At 40.2% G+C, this 23,218-nt stretch overlaps 1 protein-coding gene and 1 long non-coding RNA gene across 2 annotated transcripts in view; both read right to left on the reverse strand.

Moving 5' to 3' along the window:
- ARHGAP15 (Rho GTPase activating protein 15) overlaps nucleotides 1-11,847 on the reverse strand; it is a 320,557-nt gene extending 308,710 nt beyond the window's left edge. The window contains exon 1 of the mRNA XM_009087780.4: nucleotides 11,520-11,847. Coding sequence (XP_009086028.1) covers nucleotides 11,520-11,543 — 24 coding nt within the window. The 5' untranslated portion in view covers nucleotides 11,544-11,847. The remainder of the gene's footprint in view (nucleotides 1-11,519) is intronic.
- A 4,268-nt stretch (nucleotides 11,848-16,115) lies between these two features.
- On the reverse strand, nucleotides 16,116-22,908 carry LOC108961689 (uncharacterized). Its single transcript, XR_001990043.3, has 3 exons — nucleotides 20,546-22,908; nucleotides 17,955-18,024; nucleotides 16,116-17,076 (listed from the first exon to the last, which is right to left on the reverse strand). It is a non-coding gene; the product is annotated as an uncharacterized LOC108961689 (long non-coding RNA).
- Between the last annotated feature and the right edge of the window lie 310 nt (nucleotides 22,909-23,218).

Consider the following 23,218-nt stretch of genomic DNA (forward strand, 5'->3'; position numbering starts at 1 on the left):
ACTTGCATCACTGTCAAATCAGAAGCATAATGAGCATGAAAGTTCTCGACACAGCAGAGTGCAAACACTGCAAAATTGAAGTGCACCTTGTTGCATTGACTAATTTAAGTACTCTGCTCAAGAACACACAATACTTGAAGAGCATGGACAAAACCTAATGCAACAATATCACAGGAGGATAACAATCAGCACTAGGTTCAACATCACAGCAGACCTGTGAGCCTGCAAAACCACAAAAATGGAAGCAGAAGTTGCAGTTAACAACTGTAAAAAACAGGAGAACGGCAGATGTGGTGAGTTGGAGCGCTCCTGTTAAGGAGAACATGTCAGTGTGTCTGTGAAAGTGCTTATCACCAAAATCAACACTCCTGTGTACCTAGTGCTGCTGCTGGGTTTGGCCCTTGGCCTGTGCCACACTCATATCTCTGCAGAGGCACAGCTCAGGGCAGCAAGGGCTTAAACATGAACAATGATGGAAAATAAAGGTGCACAAATGAAAAAAATGCATGTAAAGAGAGAGGATAGCCAGTAATTTTTTTTTTTTTAAATTATTCCTGCCTGCACCTTGCTGTGTCTATTTTATTTCAGCCATCCCCACTGTGCTGGAAAGGCTGCAGAGGGATGCAGTGTCCTGGGCTGGTGCCCAGGAGTGTCCTGAAGCCAGTTTATGTGAGTACTGGAAAACAGGGAAATCCATTGCACTGAAAATACAACGCTGATATAACCTTCCTATGCCTTTTCATTTGCAAAAAGTAATATCAGGTACTTAGGAAGCAGGAATAATTTCAACCATCACTCCTACCTTTAATCAAAGCAGGAGATCAGTCATGACACAACATCACCATTGCCTGGTTCTTTACCCATTTTTGTGTCTTTATACCAGATAGACAATACACCAGAATTTAGGGTTCAGCCTGCTGTAAAATGTCAAATGTCCTAAACTCAGCAGCTCAGTTTCCCTTATCACCCAAAACTGCAATCTCCTCTCTAAGTTGATGCACTCTACAAAAACCATGTTCATCAGCATTAATGATCACACCCTCTTTTAATTTTTTGGTGTCTCAGAACAGAAAACACCCAGCAAGGATCACGGAGCTCCTCTAAAAACTGGCTTTGTAATTTCTCTTTTTTAGTCCAGTACTTTAAAATAAATACTTGAAAATACTTGACTTTCTGCAAATAAAAGCAAAAATATCCCACTCCAATTTATGTGTACAGTCACCCATCTCTCTGCTGTGGTCAAAGAGAAGAGCAAATCATCTTTTATGCTTTGTTTGGAGCCATATCTCACTGTCCAGCATTTCTCTGTCACCATGTGGGGCATAAGCTGCCTGAACCATTATTCACAATTTTTTATGCTCTGAGGTATATCATTCAGTCTCTATGAAGGATGCACCTAAAGGCAAATTTCTCAACACAGCTTGACCCAAATCATAGAATCAGAGAATAACTGAGCTTGGAAAATGCCTCAAACACCATCTGTTGACAGGTCCATCACTAAACCATGTCCTGGAGCATCACATCTCCATGGTTTTGAACACTTCTGGACTCTGTGATTCCACCACTTTCCTAGGCAGCCTGTTCCAATGCTTGGTCACCCTCTCAGTGAAGGAATTTTCCCTAAAATCCAACATAAACCTCCTCTGACTCAACTTGAAGCCATTTCCTCCAGTCCTATCACTTAGCAGACCATCAAAGTAGTAACTCAATACCAGAGTAAAGCATTAAGCAAGTCTCTAGGCTGAAAAACCTTTGTGAGATTATCTGAGATTTTAGCCTGGTCCTTGGCATGATGACAATTTCAACCTCTCTGATTTATTCTCTTGTATTAAGAGAGGGCGATATTTTACAGCTCTTGGTAAGCAGCTACATGATTCTCACAACAGAATTCTCATGTACCAACCTAATATCCAGTAGGAACAAAATGTGTTTTCATAGAACATCATTTCTTTCTGGCTTGTGCAGCACAGATAAGATGATTCCAGGCAGGCCTTACAGGCCTGATTGTGATTTTGAGTTCCCAGTGACCCAGCTGAGGCTGATGGAATTACAGCTGAGCCGCAGCAACATTAAGCACCCCTGAGGAGGGGAGACAAAGCATTCCTTGCATTATGGATCAGGCAAGGAAAAGCACCTTGTAACAAGAGGGAAGGACACAGACTTGCCCCATTGTACAGAAGCAATGGTTTTATTTAATTCTGAGTCTAAGAACATAAAGTTTGGTGTTTTGATGACTCAGTTCCTAAGAATTGAAGTGTTGGAGTGTGGCACTTCATTTCTCCTTCCTGAGGGTTTTCCACCCATATTGGGGATATGCTATTCTCTACTTACAGCAGGTCACAGACCCTCATAAATCCAGTCTGCACCCCACAATGCCTGATAGACTTGTACAATTGGTGCTTCAGTGATTTCCTGCTCATTGACAGATGGGCTAAAACTGTGAGTGGCTTATTGATGGAAAGACTGACTGCAGCCTTTTTCCATTTTTTCAACAAGTAATAGCACACTACAAAATTAAAAAAAGTAAATAAAAGATAAAATGTAATAACAAAATGCTTATATCAAGTCCCACTTTCTAGTAAGTAGCAGAAAAATATCTTATCCAAATGTATTCAGTGGAAATATTGTTAATCTTTACAAATTTTGGCTTGATTTTTCTCCAGGTTTTGAGGGAGGGAAACATGAAGAGAGAAAATTTATGTGACTCTTCTGGACTGGCAATGGTTATCAATGAGGATTTAAAAGGGGCCTGAAGTTCTCCTTTGTCTTATTCTGGAATGTCATAGAGGATGACAACCCCAGAGTCTGTTCCCTTCTACACACATACATTCTAACCTTTCCATGCAAGGGTTTTTAAACCCTTAAAAAAAAGCAGGACAGAAGACAAAAGAAAACAGGAAAAATCTGCTTGTTCTGTATGGGGCAGAGATCTGCTGCCTCTGGAAATGCTTTTCCATCTGGCTGGAAATGTTCTAAGAATCAGAAAGAGAGGAGAACAGGAGAGTCACAATTCCAAACTTTTGTGGATACAATGACAAACCCTTCACATCCACATTTTATGACTCCAGATCCAACTCCAATCCTGTATTGCTCCGTGACCTGCTGTCTGAAGGTCTTCTCTGCACAAATAAAACTTGCTTGGAAATGTCATTGGGATATTATTGAAAACAACAAAACCACATTTAATAGGGTAAAACAAAGTCACCAAGTAACTTCATATGGTCATGCCTCCTCTTGCACCACTTAGTTTCCTAATTATCTTACATGAGAAAGTCTCAGCAAAGGTAGCAGCTGTTTCAAAAGTTCTTCTGTCCCAATATATCATATGGGATAGCCTAATGGAGTCTATTTTCACCATTCCCATGTCAATTCACTATCTCAGCTTCCAGTGGAACTTGAAGCTAAAAGTATCCTTTGTGTACAGTTTGGCCTGCATATGTTCTGGGAACAGTTGTCCATAGTAGAAATTCAGTTGAATATGTAAAAGAACATGCCTGAGGAAAAAAAAAAAAAATGCCACTTCTAGGTCTCCCTGCTGGCAGCACCTTTCATTTCTTTCTGGATTGCTTCTGATCCAGGACACCTGCCTCTATTTTCTGTGCTGTGCATGCTAGACTACAATCCTTCTGATGGATAATATGGGTTCTATAGGTTAAGCTTTAAAAACCAATCTGTGAGTATCATCCCATGCACAGCACTTCCAATGCTTCCCATGGCCCTGAACAACAGGAGTAGAATGGTTTGGACATTAGACCAATGGCATTAAGTCATTTACAGCAGCATAAAATTTAGTGACAATTTATGATTCATGCATTTAATTGGTTCAACACTAAATATGACCTAATAAGTGCTAGAGGAGAATGCTTGGTTATTCCTGACCTGTCCTACTCATAAGGAGAAGAAAATTTCCTTCTACCTCCTTCCTTTATTCTAAAGTTTTACTAACTGCAGGTAAGTACAGAGTAGAGCCATGGCTTTGCAGACACCTAAAGATTGACCAGTCCAAACTCATTTCACACCTGCACCTGATGCTTGTTTCATGGTAACTTTTTCGTTTAAAGCTATATAATTCAGACTTAAAAAAAAAAAATAAATAAATAAATCAATGTTTTCTCTAGGAAGATCACATAAGAATCACAAATTTTCCCTGGTGCTTGAAAGAAATCTGTTCCTATAGCCTAAATGTTCAGAAAAGTGTTGTTACTTTTAATGTTGCCAGATCTGGAGTGATGAGATACTATGGGAAAGGTTATTCTTGCAGTATTTACAGATACAAGCAGAAGCAGAAGTGACAGAAATTTCAAAGTAAGGCTGCTTGAAATACTTCCAGCTCAATTTTGCAGAACTTCTCCTCACAGAGATTTGGATATTCATCCAAGCTTTCCAAGCTTACCTGAACTAGACATGTGGTGATGGTAATTTTGGATCAACCCAAAGTCTCTGGAGAAGTAGAAGAGTTTGTGCCACAAGACAAACTGATGTATTAGAAAAATATTTTTTAAACACCTGAAAGCTTTCTGCAAGTAGCCAAAGAAACAAACTTCCTGTAAGTTCTAAATTTCCGAGCTTTGCCACCAGAAATTTTGGGCTTAATTTGACAGGGGCAGGACCGTCACAAGGCCTGCTTGGGTAGGGTGTGACAGCCCCTTTGTGCCCTCCCCACAGCTCCCCTGGATGATTCACTGGGAGGAAGCATTTCACATTCATCACTGAGTAAAACTACACACAAGTTTTATCTCCCTCTACCTCTAAATCAGTTGGGCACTGCTGAACACGTGGAGCAGCTGTAAGTCATGGCTCACTTTGCCCTCCAGCCCCTCAGCTCCTGCAGCAGCACCATCCCCTTCACCAGAAAAAATGTCTTCTTGAGTTCTGTAAAGCCTTTGGTGAAGCAGCAACAGCAGTTTTAACCTCTTAGGGTATCTGAGAGCTCCTCAGCTTAGCAGTTCCAATGCACATTTGCTGTGTCTTAATCCTTTTTGCCGTTCCATATACCCATCATCCCACAGAAGACATCTGTCAAACTGAGATACTGAGATTATTGAACACCAAGGGCTTTAAATCTTCTCAGACTTTAAAAATAAATTAAAGAATAAAGTGAATTTATGATGAATTTATTTCTCTTTTTATTTAAAACTTACAATAACACTTTTTTCTTTTTTTGGCTGATCCTGCCTGCCTCAATAGTTCTACAGAAAGGAGGCTTGTCCTTCACCCAGGCAGAGAGATGCCCTCCCTCCCACTCCCCTGATGATGTCTGACTTCCTGTGCTGTGCACATGAAACAGTCCCTCCCACCCTCTCCCCATCTCCCATCATCTATATCTGCAGCAGTTTTTCTGCTGTGATCCTGCAGCTGTTCCCTTACTTCTTCTCACTGCTCCCACTTCCCATCTGAGGGAGGAAAAAAATCCTCCAGACACTTTTAATCTGTTCCCACACTCCATCCCTACTTTCCTCTGCAGAGCTCCTGGTGCTGCACTTCCAAGAGATGCTGCTGTGAAATGCAGCAGAGACAGCACCTACAGTTCTAGGAGAAAACTTTTGAGCTACAGCAGGAAACAGGAGGGGAAATTCTTTGTGGTTTGCTTTGAGCAAGCCCCTCTTCTGCATTTCATGGGGCCCCCAGTTTGCTTTCTTCTGCAGCAGGAATGCCTGCCCCAGCAGGCTGCTCCCCAGCACCACGTGGCAAAGAGGAGACAAAGGCCCTTGTTCTGTGTGATAGCATCTGAAATCACACACACCGTGCAGCTGAGATGGCTGCACAAGGAAACACCAAGGGTGCTGTCTGTAAAAAAAGTCAATTTCATAGACTCATGTAATGGTTTGGGCTGCAAAGGGCCTTAAAGATCATCTATTTGCAATTCTCCTATCATGATTGCTTTGATGATGCAAGTAGTTTGAGCATAAGCTCTGTTAATTATATATATATATATTTTTTTTTTTTTTTTGCTGCAAATGAAATTCTTTAGCAAGGGATCAGAAAGCTTTATGTCACTAAGGTGGTTCAGGGTGATTCCAGGAAACCTTGTACACATTTTCTGCAGGCCAGGAAGCCACAGCCACCTGTATCCCAGCACAGATGTGCTACACAACCAAAGTCAATGCCAATGGCACCAGGAACACAGCAGAGCCACCTGCACACACCACCACTCATAGTGAGACAGTCACAGCCATCCAGCTGCCCCCAGCACTGTTCAGGGCAAAAATACTTAACCACTAGTACATTTTCCCCTGAGTTTGTGAGGTAGCATCCTCAAACCCCTTTTAGGATGAAACAGCTGCACTCAGCTCAAATGAACCTCTGCAGTCCTGTGCACCTGAGTTAAAATGTCCTTAGACTGCATCAACACTGTTCCCTAAATACCTGGATCTTGGTGCAGGGCACAACTCCAGTAAGAAATATCTTCATTTAACTTCATTCTTTTATTCTATACAATTTTTGCTCCACATCTTAATAGATTTCCTCTTTTCAGCTACCCCCACTCTAAGAAAGGTTTTACAAAAGACTCAAACTTCAGAAGAAAATGAAAGCTAGAAAGGAAGTTTTCAAATTCAAACTCTGTGCAGCAAGAATGTCTCAGGTGTCTGTGACTGCATCCTACTCAAGCAGGAGCTAATGCTGGAGTGTCCAAAAGAAATTCAAGAATGGGTTGAAGACATCACTCCCTCTAAGCTTCTGCTAAAACTCCTTGCCTTTTCCAGGGTTTAGGATTAATGAAGGAGGAGGAACTGACATGCTTTCACTTGGGCTGTTTCTGCTTTCTTTGGCACTCCAAGAGCAGATGGATTAAAGGTGGATGGATAAATGTTAAATGGGTTAATTCTAAATCTAAAATCATCACAAGAATTGGATTACTCCTTACTATGCTTTGTTGGGTGGGTTTTTTCCAATAAATTAACCAAGAATGCAATGTACTGCTGATAATGGAAACATTAATCTCTCTGGATCAAACCTCAGCACTACTCAGCCCAACACACAAACGGCAGCATGTGCCAGAACTCTGAGAGATGGAAAGGCTGATGTGACACCCTCCCAGGTGAAAGATATTGATTAATTCATAGCAAAACTATTTGCTAGAAATGCATTTTTGAGAGAGAAATGCATCTTGAGGAGGCTTCTGTTGGTGTTTGCTGTGGGTGTCCATGGCGTGGCCATGGGCCCTCCTGTGATGGGTGCTCTGAGCCCCAGCTGGAGACCCCAGAAAGCTGAGAGCTCTGACACCCAGCAGGCTGGGGACAAACCCACCAGCCATGGAGGGGACAGAACCCTCTCAGAGACAGAACCCCAGAGCTTCAACTGCTTTCACAAAATATCTCTGTCATTTCCTTCCTCACCCTGAAAGGAAGAGAATTTGTAACATCCTGAGTAGCAAATAAACAAGTTCAGGTGCCAGGGCTGTGTCCTGCCCAAGAGCACTTTCAGTAACTGCTATGTGATTCAGCACCAAATACAGAAGAGGTTTTGCTCAGGGTGTGGCAGACAAAGAAACCCAAAACAAAGAACAAGCACATATTCAAAGCATGTCTCTTCAGCTCTAAGCCACGTTCACTTCTGTTTTCCCTTCCTCCTCATCTCAGGTTGCAGGTGTACTGAAAACTGATGGATGCTTTGCAGAAGGAACCACAAGTCCCTTCAAGTTCATCTGTTAAAGGTCACACCTTAGTGTGTCAGGTACAAGGTTTGGAAGAAATATTCATGGAAACCCCAGTAGAAATATTCATGTAAACCACAATACCCAACTTAACTGCAAGTGAATGGTTTAATATCTGTCCCTCTCCAATGGCAGGAAGAGTTATATGGGTCTTAAACAACCTACCACCAACCATAGCACCATCAAACTAAGTTAATTTATTAAAGAAATGCTTCAGTAAACACCTGAGCACCCCCTGAGTTAATGCAACACACACAGTAGCTCAGCAGATAATTTGGAGAATATAGACATCTATTTAAACCTCTGTTACCTTTCCTACTTGATTCTGAAAACATTTCTTTCTCATAAGTAAGCTGAAAATATAGACAAATTAAGAGAAAAAGGTCAAAATTTTTAAGCATATATGAATTTTGGTTCTTATTTTCTGCCAGATGTCAACATTTCCAGATTACTTTAATATGAACCAATAATGCCCTGAAAAACTTCTCAGCATGTCCTGGCTGCTTCCACTGGCAGCTCTTGCATGGATTAGATTTGCCCCATTGTCAGTTTGCAATATCTGAACATCTGGGCCCAGAAAATTATTTCCTAACCTTCTTAATGAGAATACAAGTGATTTCCTTTTGCTCCTGTCTCAGCCAGCCTGGAAGTTCACAATCCAGGGAGCTTCAAGTTGTGACAAAGATGATGCAAGACTCTGTGACACTCCCTCTTTAGGTAAAAAATAGCTCTGCACTGAGGAAGTCCCAGTGTAAATGAGCAGCCAGCAGTGCTTGTTTTGTAGTGAGTCTCCAAAACAACCTTTTTATAGTATTTCTCAAAGCAGGGGGGACTGACAGAGGCATGCTGAGGGCGTGAAGACACGATCCTACCACAGCAAGGAAACCATCTCTGCCCTTCAGGGGCTGGTGAGAGTGAGGTTCAGATTCACTAGTTGAAGCAGACCCACCTTAGGAGAAGGTCTCAGAGCAGGTAACACCAAAACCTCCTCACCTAGCCCAGGAGCCCAAATGCTGAAGGCAGCAAGGCATTCAGCCCACCCTCAGAGGTCATGACACCGGTTTGATGGTGACAAAAGCTGTAGGAAGCCACCACAGAATGGAAAAGGGACATTTTTGTGCAGGTTGTGTAGCCAGGTGGGGAAATCTGCTGCAGTGCTCTGAATGGCACTTGAATTGCCATGGAAAATCTGGGCCAAAATTGTATCCAATCTGCTTTCTTCAAGATTTATAGTACCAAAAAAAAATGAAATCAGGAAAACCATCTGCATATAGCAGGATCCATCAGCACCAATTTCTGCCTTTGTAGCACTGAGAAACAGGTTTCATGCATCCATATGGAGCTCTTAGGAGGTAAGTGGAATGTAGAGACTTTGGCTGGAGCTCAGGTGATTCTTTATTTTGTTTTTAAAAGAGATCAGCCCAAACAGCACCAAAAGAGGATTAGGACGTGTTCTGTACAAATGCTGTGTTTCAGGTTAAAAGTCAGGAACACACTTAAGTACTGACAGACTTCTTCAACAAGAGATAGTTTCTAGCCCCACACAGGCTTTAACAGCTCATTAAATGGTTAACAGCTCATTAAATGGTTAACAGCTCACACTGATTGATCTGATACAGCACAGAGCCATCTAACAAAAAGAAAAAAATCAAGAAAAATAACCAAGTATCAGAATCGCACATAGTGAGAAGTAAAAAAAAAAACATAAGACTCTGCCTACAGCCCACTATCCTGGATGTGCATGAGTAAAACTCGCCCCAATGCAGCAGAGAGCCAAGCTGAAGTCTTTGGGCAGCACAGCCAAAGCCATTCTCACTGCAGCACTGGAGGTCACAAAGGGAAATCCATCCCACTGCATGGGATGCTGCTTCTTAAACCCTGTCCTGAAGCTCATTGCTGCAAAGTAATAATTTGTGGGACCAGAAACACACAGAGAAATCCAAACAGAAGCTGTTGCAATTCTCCAGCGTCACGTTGGAGGTTGTGGAGTTTTGCCACCAGGAGGAAAATCAAGCATGCCTCTGTCACCATTTTATTTTCTGTTTCCTGTTTCATTCCAGGTAGGGAGGAACACACCCAAGGCCAGGTTACAACCCCCTGGTGACAGGGACAACCAAGGTTACAGCCCCCCCACAAGAGACAACCAAGCTGCACTCAAGCTTGGTTGGAAGAAGATGGAGAACCTCTTCCAAACCAGGATTTCTTTGTGTCAAAGCAAAAAGAAGTTTCTACAACAAAAATGCTGTCCAAAAAGCAAATTTTTTTTTTTTGCAATTCAATAATAGTGTATAGCAGGAGCTTTAAAATACAGAGTGCTTCTGCTGTTCACTCTCTTTGGAAAAGGAAATGAACAAATGTGCATCACAGATGTAATTGGATGGAGAGGTAAACTGAACAAGACATGCTGCTTTAAAATGAATTTGCTTTGGACACAAAGAGGTAAGTTGCAGAGAAAGGGAGAAAATAAAGACATAAAACTCTGAGAATTTAAACTACTTCACCAAATCTCACAGCTCTTTGGAAAATGCATTTTAAATTACTCTAAGACTCTGCAGCAGAAACATAAAAATCACGACAAACACAGCCCAGGAAGAGAACATATTCTTTTTATACAATTTCCCTGTCTGTGCTGATTTGTGTATGCAGGCAGGACAGCTTTTTTTTTTCCTCCAAAAAGTACAGAAAACATGAAATGTGATCTTCCAACATTACACTAAAATCTGTCTCCAATTAGTATGCACAATTCCAAAATGAGCTCTGAGCCACGTGTGATATCTTTCAACTCTGACCCATATTTCCAAAAAAACCCCAAGTTGCCTGTGTGGAGAAGGCAACCAGTTACAAACAGGAGCACAACTCACAAAGTTTGGAGCAAGCTACGTGTGACAGGGATAAAAAACCTTCAGCATAAAACAGGCCTTGCTAATTCTGGCTCTCCTTTATGTGGCCCATAATCAAAGTGCTTTATTGTGTTGTTTGAGCATCCTTCTGAATCACTATTTCTTTGCAAAGATGTGCAGGCCAAAAAGTTGTTTGCCTACCAACAGCACTGCAAAGGTGTCTTTGCTGAGGGGAAACTCTGAGGTGAGGACATACAGCCCTTTTCTGGGCAGCTCTGAAGGATGAATTAGTCTGGGTTTAAAGAGCCCACACAGGAAACACACAGCCACGACATCTCCACTGAACAGCTCCTGCATCAACTGCCCACAGAGAAACCCAGGATATTTTATGTAAAATGTCCTTTATGCCCTGTGTTCTTTTCCTACGTGGCAAAGAGTGGTATCAAACTTCTTGATATTGAGTAGGACAATAAATCCCTCCATCAACATCTTCAGGCTCTAGAAATACCAAAACAACTGCGTATCTACCCTCAGCACTGACTTTTGCAGTATCCATGGCTACTAATCCCATCCCTCATGGTCACCAGCACAGGAGCCCGTTAATCAAACAGTGATAAACTGCCCTCAGGAAGGGCAAATGCTGGGAAAAGTGATCTAATCTCATTTCCCAGCCAGTGCTACAAAGTTTTCTACATTTTTGGGGAGAGCTAGTAGGTTCCATCTGGGATATGAGAAGGGATTAGCAGTTTGGGGTACTAGACAGGGTCAGGTAAAGTTGCCTCTTGCACAGAATGCAACAGATTTGCTAAACTCTGAGCAGTGGTTTAAAACATCATTTAATATCTGTATCCTCTCCACTCTTCTCCTTGCTTTCAAACTCACAAAGACATATAGAAATAAAATAATTGTGCAATTAAACCAACCTGATTTGAATGCCTACAAAATTCTCATAGCTATGATTTTTTTTAAAAAATTTCAGCAACAGGTTTCCCAAACTGCACTGAGATGGATCAGAGGCTCCTTACCTGCAGCCTCAAGGACGTTGTCATCTCATCTCAAGCCGCCATCAACGAGCAAAGTTTTAACTATTTCAAAAGAACGGAAAAGATCAAGGTCACATGTCTAGAGACAGCCCTTGAGTTAGTCCCACAGCTCGTGTAGAGTGAAAAAAAGCAGGGAAAAAGTAGAGTAAAACCACTTCCTGCAAGAGCAGAAGTGCACCATCTCACCAGCGAGTGACTTACTTCTAGAGGTTAGTGCAAAATTCTTCTGGATTGGAGAAAAAAAAAGATATTTTAAAGTCTGAAAGTAAAGTAAAGAAGCTCCTTTGTGAAAATTGCAGCAAACAGGGTAGCTTTTGCAAAACGTAAAGATGAGGTTTAAAAGGAAATGCTGAAAGGAATTACGATTCTAAGCCTAAGACAACTTCCCTTTTCTTGCCTTCAATGAAACCCTTTGAGTACTGAAATAAATAACTTGCAACAAATCTGCTTTGCTATTTTGCAAAATAGGTTTAGTAAGCAGGACACTTACTGTACTGTTATTTAGATTAATAAAGTAGCAAGTTCTGGGCAATCAGAGAGTTTGCTTCTAAAAAAAGCCTGGCAGAGGTCAGGCAGGCAAACACTTCTGTTTCTTTGATTTTCTGCTGTAAGACTTCTCCACGAAGCTGCCCATGGAGAAGCAGGGGCACACACAGCTGCTGCCCTGCGTCACTTCCCGCAGCATCCCACACCCCAATGGTCCCTCCCAGGCAGGGGGAACCCAGAGAATCACCACATTCAGGCACAGCTCTGGGCCTCTGGAAACGCCCCTTCCTTGGAAATGCCTTCAGCACCACCTGCCATGTGTTTTTTTTTATACTTTCAGCCAGGAACAATAATATATTTCTGGTATTTCTAGGTCATGTTGCAAACTGGAGCAGCGGGGATTCCCGTGCAGGGCAGGGCCGTGGTGCTGTGGCACAATCACAATGTTGCTCAGGCTGGAGAGCTCTCTGGTAATGCTCTGGCAGAAAAAGGGGTCTTTCTTTGGTTGTGTCCCACAAAAACAAAACCAAAAAACCACCAAACACTTGCCATATGACCTGAGAAAATCATGGCTGTCCTGACATTTAGGGTTTTGTCCTGACAGTGAGGTAAAATGAGCTCTGTTGAGAAGTGGAGCTCCTCAAGAAGCTCTGTCCCATCTGCACAGAGGTCCAGGAACAAGGGGATCCCACAGCACAGCCCATGGCTGTAATAGAGGGAAACAGAGGTAATGGGGAGAGCAAAGCCATCCCAATGGAGACAGGAAACGAGGGGTGGGGTCTGCGCCCAGACTGCAGCTTGGGGAGCCCTACAAGGAGATTGTGATGTATTTTACCAGAAAAGGTGGTCATTTCCTACTGCAGCAAGAAAAAAGATACAAGAAAGCTCCTGTAGAGAGGATCTTTAGTCCATCATGCACTTACTGAAGCAGTGGGGAAGCAACAACTTCAGTGACTCAGGATAAGTCCAGCAATAAAACAGGGGGACACAGCCCTGCTGAGGGGATGGCAGAGCTCTTAGGCTACACAGTGACCCTATTATTATTATTATTATTATTATTATTATTATTATTATTATTATTATTATTATTATTATTATTATTATTATTATTATTATTATTATTCCTTTTTTAGTAACTTCTGCAAGATCCATTTCATGGCCAAAGATCCAATTATGCCAAAGGCCACACAAAGCCAGAACCAAGACTGTCCTCCTTTCCAAAGGCTGCCCATGTGTGCCAAGAGGCAGCACACAGGGACAAGCTGAGAGGGAGCTGAACAGCACAACAGCTGCCCTTCACTTTTCTAAACTATAATTTCTTTGGAGGCCCTGCATCATAAAGTTGAAATAAAATAGTGAATATTTTTGAAATAAAAAAGTGAATGATGTCTATGAATCGTGATGAGGGGTTTCTCCCAGGTTTGAGGAGCAATACAGTACTTTTTTGTGAACTAACCATTTCTAGTAACCATTTCAGCAGCACCAATTTACAGCTAACTCTTTTAAAAGCAGTAGATATACCAACTTATTTTGTCATATGAAATAATTTTTAATTAAAAAATCTTTTGTAGCTGTGTGGATCTCAAGACTTTCCTCAAATAAAATCATTGGAAGCATTTTACAGTCACAAAATATTTGTGAGCGTGATGGACAACGGAACTTAACTACTAAAATATGAAAAGCCATCATCAAACCTGTAAAATGCTGCAGCAGAAGTTGCCTCTGTTACCTGGTTCAAACCCTAGATGACTGGGGACATGACATTTTTCATGAAAGCATCTTTCACTGCACACCTAACATTTCACTCGAGCTGCAGACTGCGTCTGAGCTCCTTCACATCCATTTGACAGTATGTCAGCAGTGACAAAATTCTATAAAAGGATGGCAGCTTTGCATACAGCTCAAACTTATGCAGCACAAGCTTCCTGTGTGATCTCTGAAAGGCTGAAAATACTTTAGATGTGCAAAAAAAAAAAAAAAAAAAAAAAAAAAAAGAAGCCGGTTTAACAAAATCTAAGTGCTCATTTAATCTAAGTAAAACTAAGCAGGAAACAGAAGGTGCACAGACACTACCTGGAGCAGATTGCTGTGCAATAGGTTGGGCCCTGTGTTTGCTGTGCAAGGTAAAGATGGAGCATCATTTCTGAGGCGCTGATTTCTCGTCCCTGTTTCGGTGGCTGATGGCGTCATTGCCTCGGAGACGTGTCACCAGGCTGGTGAGCATCCAGATTGCCTCATCTCATACCTCAGGGAATTCAAACTAAAAAAGCTGTCTTAAAAAAATCACTGTTGACTGAAGGTGCTGAATGCCCAGCAAATGTTATCAACTCTGTTATGATTAATTCAAGAGGTATCATGAGCTTCCTCAGGTGCATAAACAGCTATTCCAAGACATTATGGACCAGCAGTCTCCTGAGGGGGAAAGAAAACTTGACTTTTTCTGTTGTTTTTGCCTAGTTCGGCCTTTACTCCCTGTTGTGATGACTGGCAGGCAGCCTGGTGTCTGGCTTGTAGAGCAGACACCCAGGAGCAAAACTAATTCAGTGCTTAAATCAAGCCATAACAGACAATACAAACCTGACAGCACACAGGCACAGGCTTGGAAGGACAATTGTGCATCCATTGCCTTGCTGCAGAAGAAAAAATAATTTATTAATAAAAAATGTTTAAAGCTTCAAAACTTTTCAATTCACTGGGAAAAACCCTAGGAAACCAGAAGACTCATGATGATCATGGAATCATGGAATGGTTTGGTTTTGAAGGGCCCTCTAAGATCATCCAGTTCCAACCTCTTGCCATGGGCAGGGACACCTTCCACTAAACCTGATTGCTCCAAGCCCCATTGAGCCTGGCCTTGGACAGTTAAAAATAATGCTTTTTTCCCCACATCTTTCACCAGGGAAATGTCATTTTTTCATAATTTTAGAACATTTCAAAAAGAGAAAAAATACTTCATTTCTGCATGGCCAGTAATTCATTTTCTTGCTCACAGCAATCGTTTGCTCAGAATGTTGATGTCCATTCAGCAACCTTTTTTTTTTTTTTTTTTTTTTGCTACAAGGGCAAAAATGTTTCTGGAAGGACATTCTGATGTGCCAAGAAGGCTGTGCCTGTGGCCATGTAACAAGTCCAACAGCTCACAGCCCAGGTGAGCAGCAGCCTCTTCTATCACCTGCTTGGGCTGTAAATACTCATTGTGCATGAGCCTCAGTGTAAATATCAATGTAAATATCCAGAAATGGCTGAATTCACACAACTCTCTCAACCACAATGTGCATTATAAACATCCTGGTACCATCTTCCAAACCCTTTTACTCTGACTTTTCCCCCCAAACAATCCATTTCATTTACCTCAGTCTTCAAAGTGCAAGAGGCATTTTAACAAAGTGGTCACAGGTGGTAGGGAATAGACCTTTAGAGATTCTCCAGCACTCTCATGTTGGCTCTTTGGAAGGAACATATGTGCTGTGAGGTCTAAACCCAGAACATTCACATTTTAACAGAAAAATGATCTCACATTTAATCAATTAATAGCTGAGCCACTGAAGTTGTGACAACAGATAGACTGTAGAAAGCAGCAGAGTTTAGGATAGAGCTCTCTCAACATTGACTCCAAATAAACTTCATTTGGCCTTAAAATGAGGTTTGGATTTAGGAATATTCATAGCTAAGAAAACAGCATATATTTTTTGGTTTAACCTCATTATTTTTTGAGTTTAGTCACTGCTATATTTTATTGTTAAAGAAAAAAAAACCATAGGACTCTAAAGTTAACAAAAACTACTGGGTAAGAAAGTTCTATAAAAATACAAAATAGTCTTTTCCTCTCTTTTTCCCAGGTGTTTTTACAGATCTTACCATTTATTTTAAAAGCCAGCCTTGCCTAGGGCTATATTTAATAAATTAGAAAAGCCACTCCAATCCATTGTATAGCCATACTGTACTAAAAAAGGAGACAAAACCCCAGCATATGTTGATGCATTATGTAAAGACTTTCCTTGACAGGATTTAGTTACATGCAAGCTTGAAATGCAGTGTAAATGTATTTTCTGGAGTGCTAAAAGTACTACAATACCAAACTGCCAAAAAAGGTGGTTTTACACACTTTATCACACAATAAGGAACCTTAAAAGAAAAGAGTTGTGCTCTCTGGAAGACAATATCTTGATCTATGAGCCCGTGATCCAGTCAGAGCTACAAAAACAGTCAATGTTTTCATGGTGAAGGAAGAGTCTGGAAGGAATACGTCAGTGCTTAGCACAAAAATGATGCTCAGCCAGTGTTGCTTCAACCTCTGTTAAAAGAGTTTCAGTTACTTGGTGAATAGTTTCTAGTGGAGAAAGTTCCAAATCCTGTAAAATCCCATGCTGAAGATGAACAGAGAACAAAGATAAGGTGTTCTGAGATATTTTCTCCTTCTGCTTCAGCCTTTGAGGAAAATCAGTCTCATTTCTACAGGATCAAAGTCTCCATTCACAATAAATAAATAAACATAAGCAAGCAGCCAAAGAAGCTATTCACAAAAACAACGTGTCCCCATCAAGTCTAGTGGAAATAAGAATTGCTGAAGTCTTTTCCTGTCTCTTGCTAACAGAGGCTTTATCCAAGTGGCAGCTTTGCTCTCACCCATGCTGCCTCCCAGAGTGCATCAGAGCTGTCCAGGCACTGATGCCAGGAAAAAGAAAGCAACAAATGCAAGGCAGAGTCAGTTGCAGGATGTCAAACTCCTCTGCAGACAGATGAATGTCCTCTCTTGTGTCCAGAAGCTTTCAGGGGAGACTGTGCTGCCTGGAATGGACTGGGAAACATCAAAAAAAATCAGTTTATCAAAGACTTGAAGCAGTTAGTTGAATTAATTAATTCCGTCCGTCAGTTCCAATCCCTTCCTGTGATTTTATTTGCTCATGTAATACACAGATCCTTCTGGTTTGTGTGCATGGCTCTACCTCTTTGCCCTTTTCCTCAGCTCCCTCCTTCTGGCAGGCAATTGTATTCCCACAGGATCTGGGAGATGTCAGGAAATCAGGTTATTGGTGAATGGGGGTATCCAGACCTGAGGAAGAAAAAAAGAAAAAAAAAAAAATAAGAAGGGCATATTCAGAGTAACTCATAGCCACCAAGCTGAGCATTAGATGTGTTTGGCTGTTTGCACTTCTTGGAAGACTTAGTCACAGCAGCCACCCACAGAAAATAAGGATGTCCTTACTCTGAGCACTTCAGCGTGTCTGTGGAATACAACGAATTTCAGCTTGCTCCAAGAACACAAAAATAGAAAACTGATAGCCCTCATTCTATAGCTCTTGAGCTTGTTCCAGTTTTTCAGTTCCTTTTAGTTCTATAGTCTGTGGTCTCTCAAGTCAGAGACTTCCTTTTCCCTTGTTTCTCAAGGCCATGTTATCCTCTTCGCTCTGGCCCTTGCCTGTATTATTGGGTTTTTTGGGACTCTTTTTGTTTTGTTAATCTGACAAGACTGATAAAGAGTCTCCTAAAGCAGGTACCCAGCCCTGTCCTACCCTGATGCTGCAGTCATCTCCATAGGTTTTCAAGAATCAACTCCAGGCTACAGCAGAAGGAGCCTGGAGCTATGTTTTACAACATCTCCACTCTTGCATGAGGTGTGTGGGGGAGTGTTTAGCAAAATTATTGCAATACTAATTTCTTCTCAGCCAGAATTGGACCTTCTGAGCTGTGAGAAATGTTCATCCAAACCCATTATTTCCATAAGTCCAGGCAAACCCTGAGACAGGACAAAGTGCATCATCAGCAGTTCCAAAGAAAATTGGTATTTAGAGCTAGGTAATAATTTTAGGAGTATTTAGGATGTAGGAAAGAGTGAGAGAAGGAGTTCCTGCTGCAGTCTCTAGGTTTTTATAAAAGCTTAATTAATTACAAACCCTTAAGTCCACCTCCCCACCTGTGTTATCAACTCACCTTTTTTTCAAGCTCCAGTTACTATGACCCTCCTAATTCTTCTGAGCAAAATAAACATTAAACATTAGGCCTGTTGGGAAAAATACTCTCCATGAGGCTTTTTAATCCTGGCTTATTCTTCCCTTGTAACAGGGTCTGCAAAACCAACTTGCACTCATTACTTATTTCTTCACAGAGCCAAGAGTTCTTTCTGATAACCTTTAACAGCGACAGTCGATGGAGGCACCAGCCCCTCTCCCCCTGTGCATAAGCTTGCAAATCTAAAATAGGGCCTTAATGAAAGGAAATTTAAATATTATAACTCCACAGTATATGTCATTATGATATATTGAATGCAAAGCAGCTGTTCCTGACAGATTTGGCATATAACAGGGGTAAAGTAATTTTACACAAATCATTATGTTCATTATTTTAAATTAATAGATTAAAATTAGTCAGTGGTGTTTTGTAAGGCCATCTTACCCGCAGAGCCCTTTATCCTTAAATTCTAAGAGGGTTTTTTTTTTTTGTTTCTCCTCAATATTCTGTGCAGAGAGGACATAAATGCCCTGATCACTTACAGCATAAGCCCCTACATTCATGGCTGTTGAGCCTTTTCCAATATAAGCATCTGAAGAAAAGGTACTTAAGGGAAATAGAAAATGACATCATTTTTTTCCTGATCTTTTGAAGAATGATTTTTTTTTTTTTTACCCCATCCTACAGGAACAGATTCTGGACTAATTTTTCCTACCAAAGGCTTTAAAGTCTAAAATTCATCAAACATCTTGTCCTCAGAGACAATGTCATCCAAGTTCAAAGGATCTATAGCCCAGCAAAGCTGATGTCTTATTTCAGAGCTAACGCCTTTGTTTTCACCGAATGTTTGATTTCATCAAATTAAACCACTTCTTACACTTCCCATAAATGTGAAAATAAAATTAAAATTAAAGACAGAACCAACTTATTCTCTGGAGAAGAGCATACATATACATACACATACATGTACATGTTTATCAAATACATTAATATGGGGTGTTTTTCTAATATTTTTTCAGGATGGACCTGTTATATATATTATCATGTTTTTCAAATACTTTTGAAGAGACTTTGAATTGAAAATATTAGCCTTCCAAGACATTTGTTTTAATGATCATCATTATAATTAAGAGCATGCTTTTCATAACTAAGTATAAAAAGAATTTTTTTCAAGTCAAGTCTGGATCTGATTACTGATGGAACAATTTCAAGACCTTTTGTTGAGAAGCATTTCAATATTCATTCAGAAAAATGTCAGAAGATCAGACTTCAACATAGAACTTTGGTGATTCATACTTCTTCTGGTATTTTATCACTTCAGCTTTAATATCCAGTTAAAGGGATAAAGTTTGAATAAAGTAAGAATACTAATGAAAATCAAGCAATCATAAGCTACATCATCTTCCACAGAACTTAGGATATTCCAAAAATTGACATGTAGCTTCATCCTTCATCCATATCTGATACAGAGCAATGCAGAATCTTCCATTTAGTAGTTACATTTGAAAAGTTGAGAGTAACTTCTCAAAATTCAGTGTACTTGTCACTGCTGCATTAACATAGAAGAAATTTATCTTTTCTAATCAATGTTCTTTCAAAATCAAATGAAACTTAAATGTTGTAATGAGGCTTACAAAGTCATTAAATTAATCTGGCACTGTACTGTATTGAAACTAGAAGTCAAACAAAAATCAGGGAAATAGTTTAGTGGTGGACTTGGCAGCATTGGGTCTAAGGTTGGACTCAGTGACCTCAAAGTATTTCCAACATAAATGATTCTGTGATCCTATAATAAGTGGGATTTTCACATCAGTTTAAAAATAAGAAAAAACCCCACATGTTCAGGGTCTATGAAGAGAACTCAGAAGCAGATTAGTATGTTTTTTCAATCATAATTCCTCTAAATGAGACCTTCACATGTTTTCTCTTTAAGTAGGAGCAGTACAGAAAAGTCCAGAAGCATCCTTAAACAGGAAGGTCCCCAGATTCCCTAGTTACCCAGTTGTGAGGCCTTTTCCACAGAAGAAGGGAAGAACTGACAGCATCTGTTGCCTTGTGGCCACAATGGTTTAAATGAGATATCACAAAACAAAAGCTGAGCATTTTGCACAAACCTTCAGCTAAGATGTTAAAACTGCTTCCATGTCTTGTCTGAAGAATGAATATTTCTGAATATTGCCTTTAACCTCCCAGGTGAAAATTTTAATTTGAAATAACACACTCATTAATAAGAAACAGGGTGTTGTGTGCTTGACACGCCTCAGTGAATGAAACAGAAAATACAGGCAAAATAATGACAAGTGTGTTTCTTCTGAGATTCATTGATGGCATTCAGGAACTCCCAGTTCTTAACGCCTTGTGCTCAGGTATCAAAGGGAACTTTGCAGATGTCCTCTCCCAATTACCTTTGGAACAGCCACCCCACCCCAGGCTTTCACAACTGAGGCACCAGGGACGTCCTTGGAGTAGAAAAGTTGCAGGTTGAATTCAAGAAGTTGGATTTGGCCCCTGCTGCCAAAAGTATGAGGCAACTCCCACCCCACTACACTTCATGCATCTCTTCAAATTCATACCTTGTACAGGGATGGTAGGACTGCCACTCACTCTTATTTCGGACCAAGGGGTCTCGGTGCTGTTTGCCCCCACGCTCATTTCAGAAGCCTGTATAAATCTTCCCCCACGTGGGAATCATTTTGAACATATTGAATAATGATTTTTCTATGTCTCTGCCACTTCGATGCAGCCTCTGAGGAGGAAGAACTATCCTGGATAGACCGCTTGGTCATGTTTTAACAATTTGAGGATCACTTCAAAATTCCTCAGTAAAATGTAAGGTAATAAAAAAAATAAAAAGGAACACCAGAATTAAGTTCAGTTGATGAGGCCCCACCCCCCTCCCCCAAATTATAATGTAGCAACTTTTTGAACATATACTTTAAATTCACAATTCGTTTCTAATTTTAAAGCAGTATTTTATCATTTGATTAATTGCTTAAAACTGTACACAAAGATAAAGGGAACTTTGAAATTCATACCTTGGAGTATTAACATGTACTCAGGACTAGATGTAAAATGTCAGAGAGAAAAAAGATCTAATGAACTCTTTATTGGTGAAATACAGTATTGCAGCTGCCCAGAATTTTAAAAGGTTTGTAGCCAGCTCCAAAGCCAAATAACTACAGAAGTTTACTTACAGCAAGACTCTCATTCAGCATTTCCAATCTCTTCTTCCAGGGTTTTTTTAACATTAATAAAATGTCCACAGAAAAAAATAATAAAAGAAAAAAGTGCAACTGCAGAAGAATTTTTCTGTCTAGAAAATTACACTACCATAAGTTTTCCTTTTCCCTGATGTCTTCTCTGCCATAATAATGGTTTCAGGATTTAAATCCTTTGCTGCTATTGTGACTTCAAAGCCTTAAAACTGCAATTGAATGAAGTAGTTCATCTGTCATTATTCAAATATGAAGCAATTATGATGAAATAAAGATAGAATTCCATTGAGAAATACCCCAATCAATTCTCACTTATATTTAACTAGAAACATAAAACGATGCTTAGAAGAGTAAGTTTAGGAAATAAAAACTCGGGATATAAAAAGTATGAATTACTGATCTATAACTTACTCATTTCTGAATAAGCTGTCTAAATATATTTCACAAATATTGACAAAAGTTTAAGCTTACGATGCAAAACTGGCTCTCAGCTGGTCTCAGAGAGTGAGCAGCTTTTCAGAAATATATTTGAACCAGCTCAAGGGCCCAGAGCTTCAGATGGGAACCTGCAGAGGTTTTGGGGGTCTCTGGGTAGGTCAGCTCCTCTGAAGTGTGTTTTATAGGAAATAACACACCTACCTCAGCCATGGCTTCATTATAATGGTGGACATGGCAATTCTGGGGTGGATTCGATGATCTTGGAGTTCTTTTAAATCCTCAATGATTCTGTGACTCAGAGAAAGGTATTAATATAAAATATTGATGAGGCTGCTTTGATGTCGACACATCCTGTCATGCCCCTCTGTGGATTTACCCCAAAGTGTTTCTTTTCACCTCTTTGAACCCAACCAAAGCCCATCCTTACCCCAGGGACTGGAATTTCACAGGGAATTCCCAGTGTACCCAGTTCTGTTTAGGAACATCTAACATAAGTTAAAAAGTTAATTATTTTGTTTTAGTATCTTCCATCCTTTCTTGCATCTTTCTTGCTTCATCTACCAATGCATAATAATTTGCTGGTAAAATGAAATCAAGGTGGGTTCTGTCACTCTCAGACAAGGACTTTTTGGGGTGAAAGCTCTTCAGATGAGCCACATGCTTCCCACTCTCAGAAATGCCACAAGCTCAGATGAAAAAATTACTGTGTCCTTCCTTTTCCTTCCCTCAGAATATATTGTTCTTTTGGAGGACAAAGGCATCCTCTGCTGCTTGTGAAGGGAGACTTTGCCTTGTCTTTGGTGCTCTGTGACAGAACAGGGTTAAAAATGCGCAGATGGATCCCAGAGTATTTCTTCCTCATATTTTCAACAGTTGCAGTGAGCCTAAGAGTTCTATGCATTTTTAAATGCTGTTGTGCAGAAAAAGATCACACACAGCCAGGGATCTGCATACTCACATTTACCTTCATTTTGGAGGCATTTTCTCACTCCACCTGGGTATCAGTTTTCTGTCATCTACAGATCCTCATGTCCTGCAGTTCAATTTGAAAAATGTAATTTCTACAGACAATCCAAGAATGAAATGTTATCACAATTAGAAAACCATGGTACTTAGCATTGAATTTTAAATCAGAGATGTAACTAGCAAGAAGCATTCAGGGTATATACAATTAATTATTTCACACATAATTATTCCTGATATTACTTTAACTGTGAGAACTTAAAGCATTTGAAAAAGCAGACTGCAATATTCTTCTTTTTTTTTTTCCACAGCAGCTCTTTCCCTTGATATTCCTTTTGCTAAATAATATGTAAAATACTGACACCTAATGTTAACTTCCAGTATTATTCATTTTGCAAAACTTTTACTTCAGGTAGGGAAAGACCATGTGAAACTGGTGCTTCTGCTGCAATTTGTTTCAGTAAAATGAGTAAACTGCAATACAGGCTTCCCTCACTTTTTGGAAATAATTTTCTGAATTTTATATATATATATATATATATATATATATATATATATTATATGTATATGTATATATATATAAATGCGCCTATAAATGCAAGGAGCTTTCAGTTTTATTATCACAAGTCA

This window comes from Serinus canaria, chromosome 7, assembly GCF_022539315.1.
Source record: "Serinus canaria isolate serCan28SL12 chromosome 7, serCan2020, whole genome shotgun sequence".
In the NCBI taxonomy this organism is placed as follows: domain Eukaryota; kingdom Metazoa; phylum Chordata; class Aves; order Passeriformes; family Fringillidae; genus Serinus; species Serinus canaria.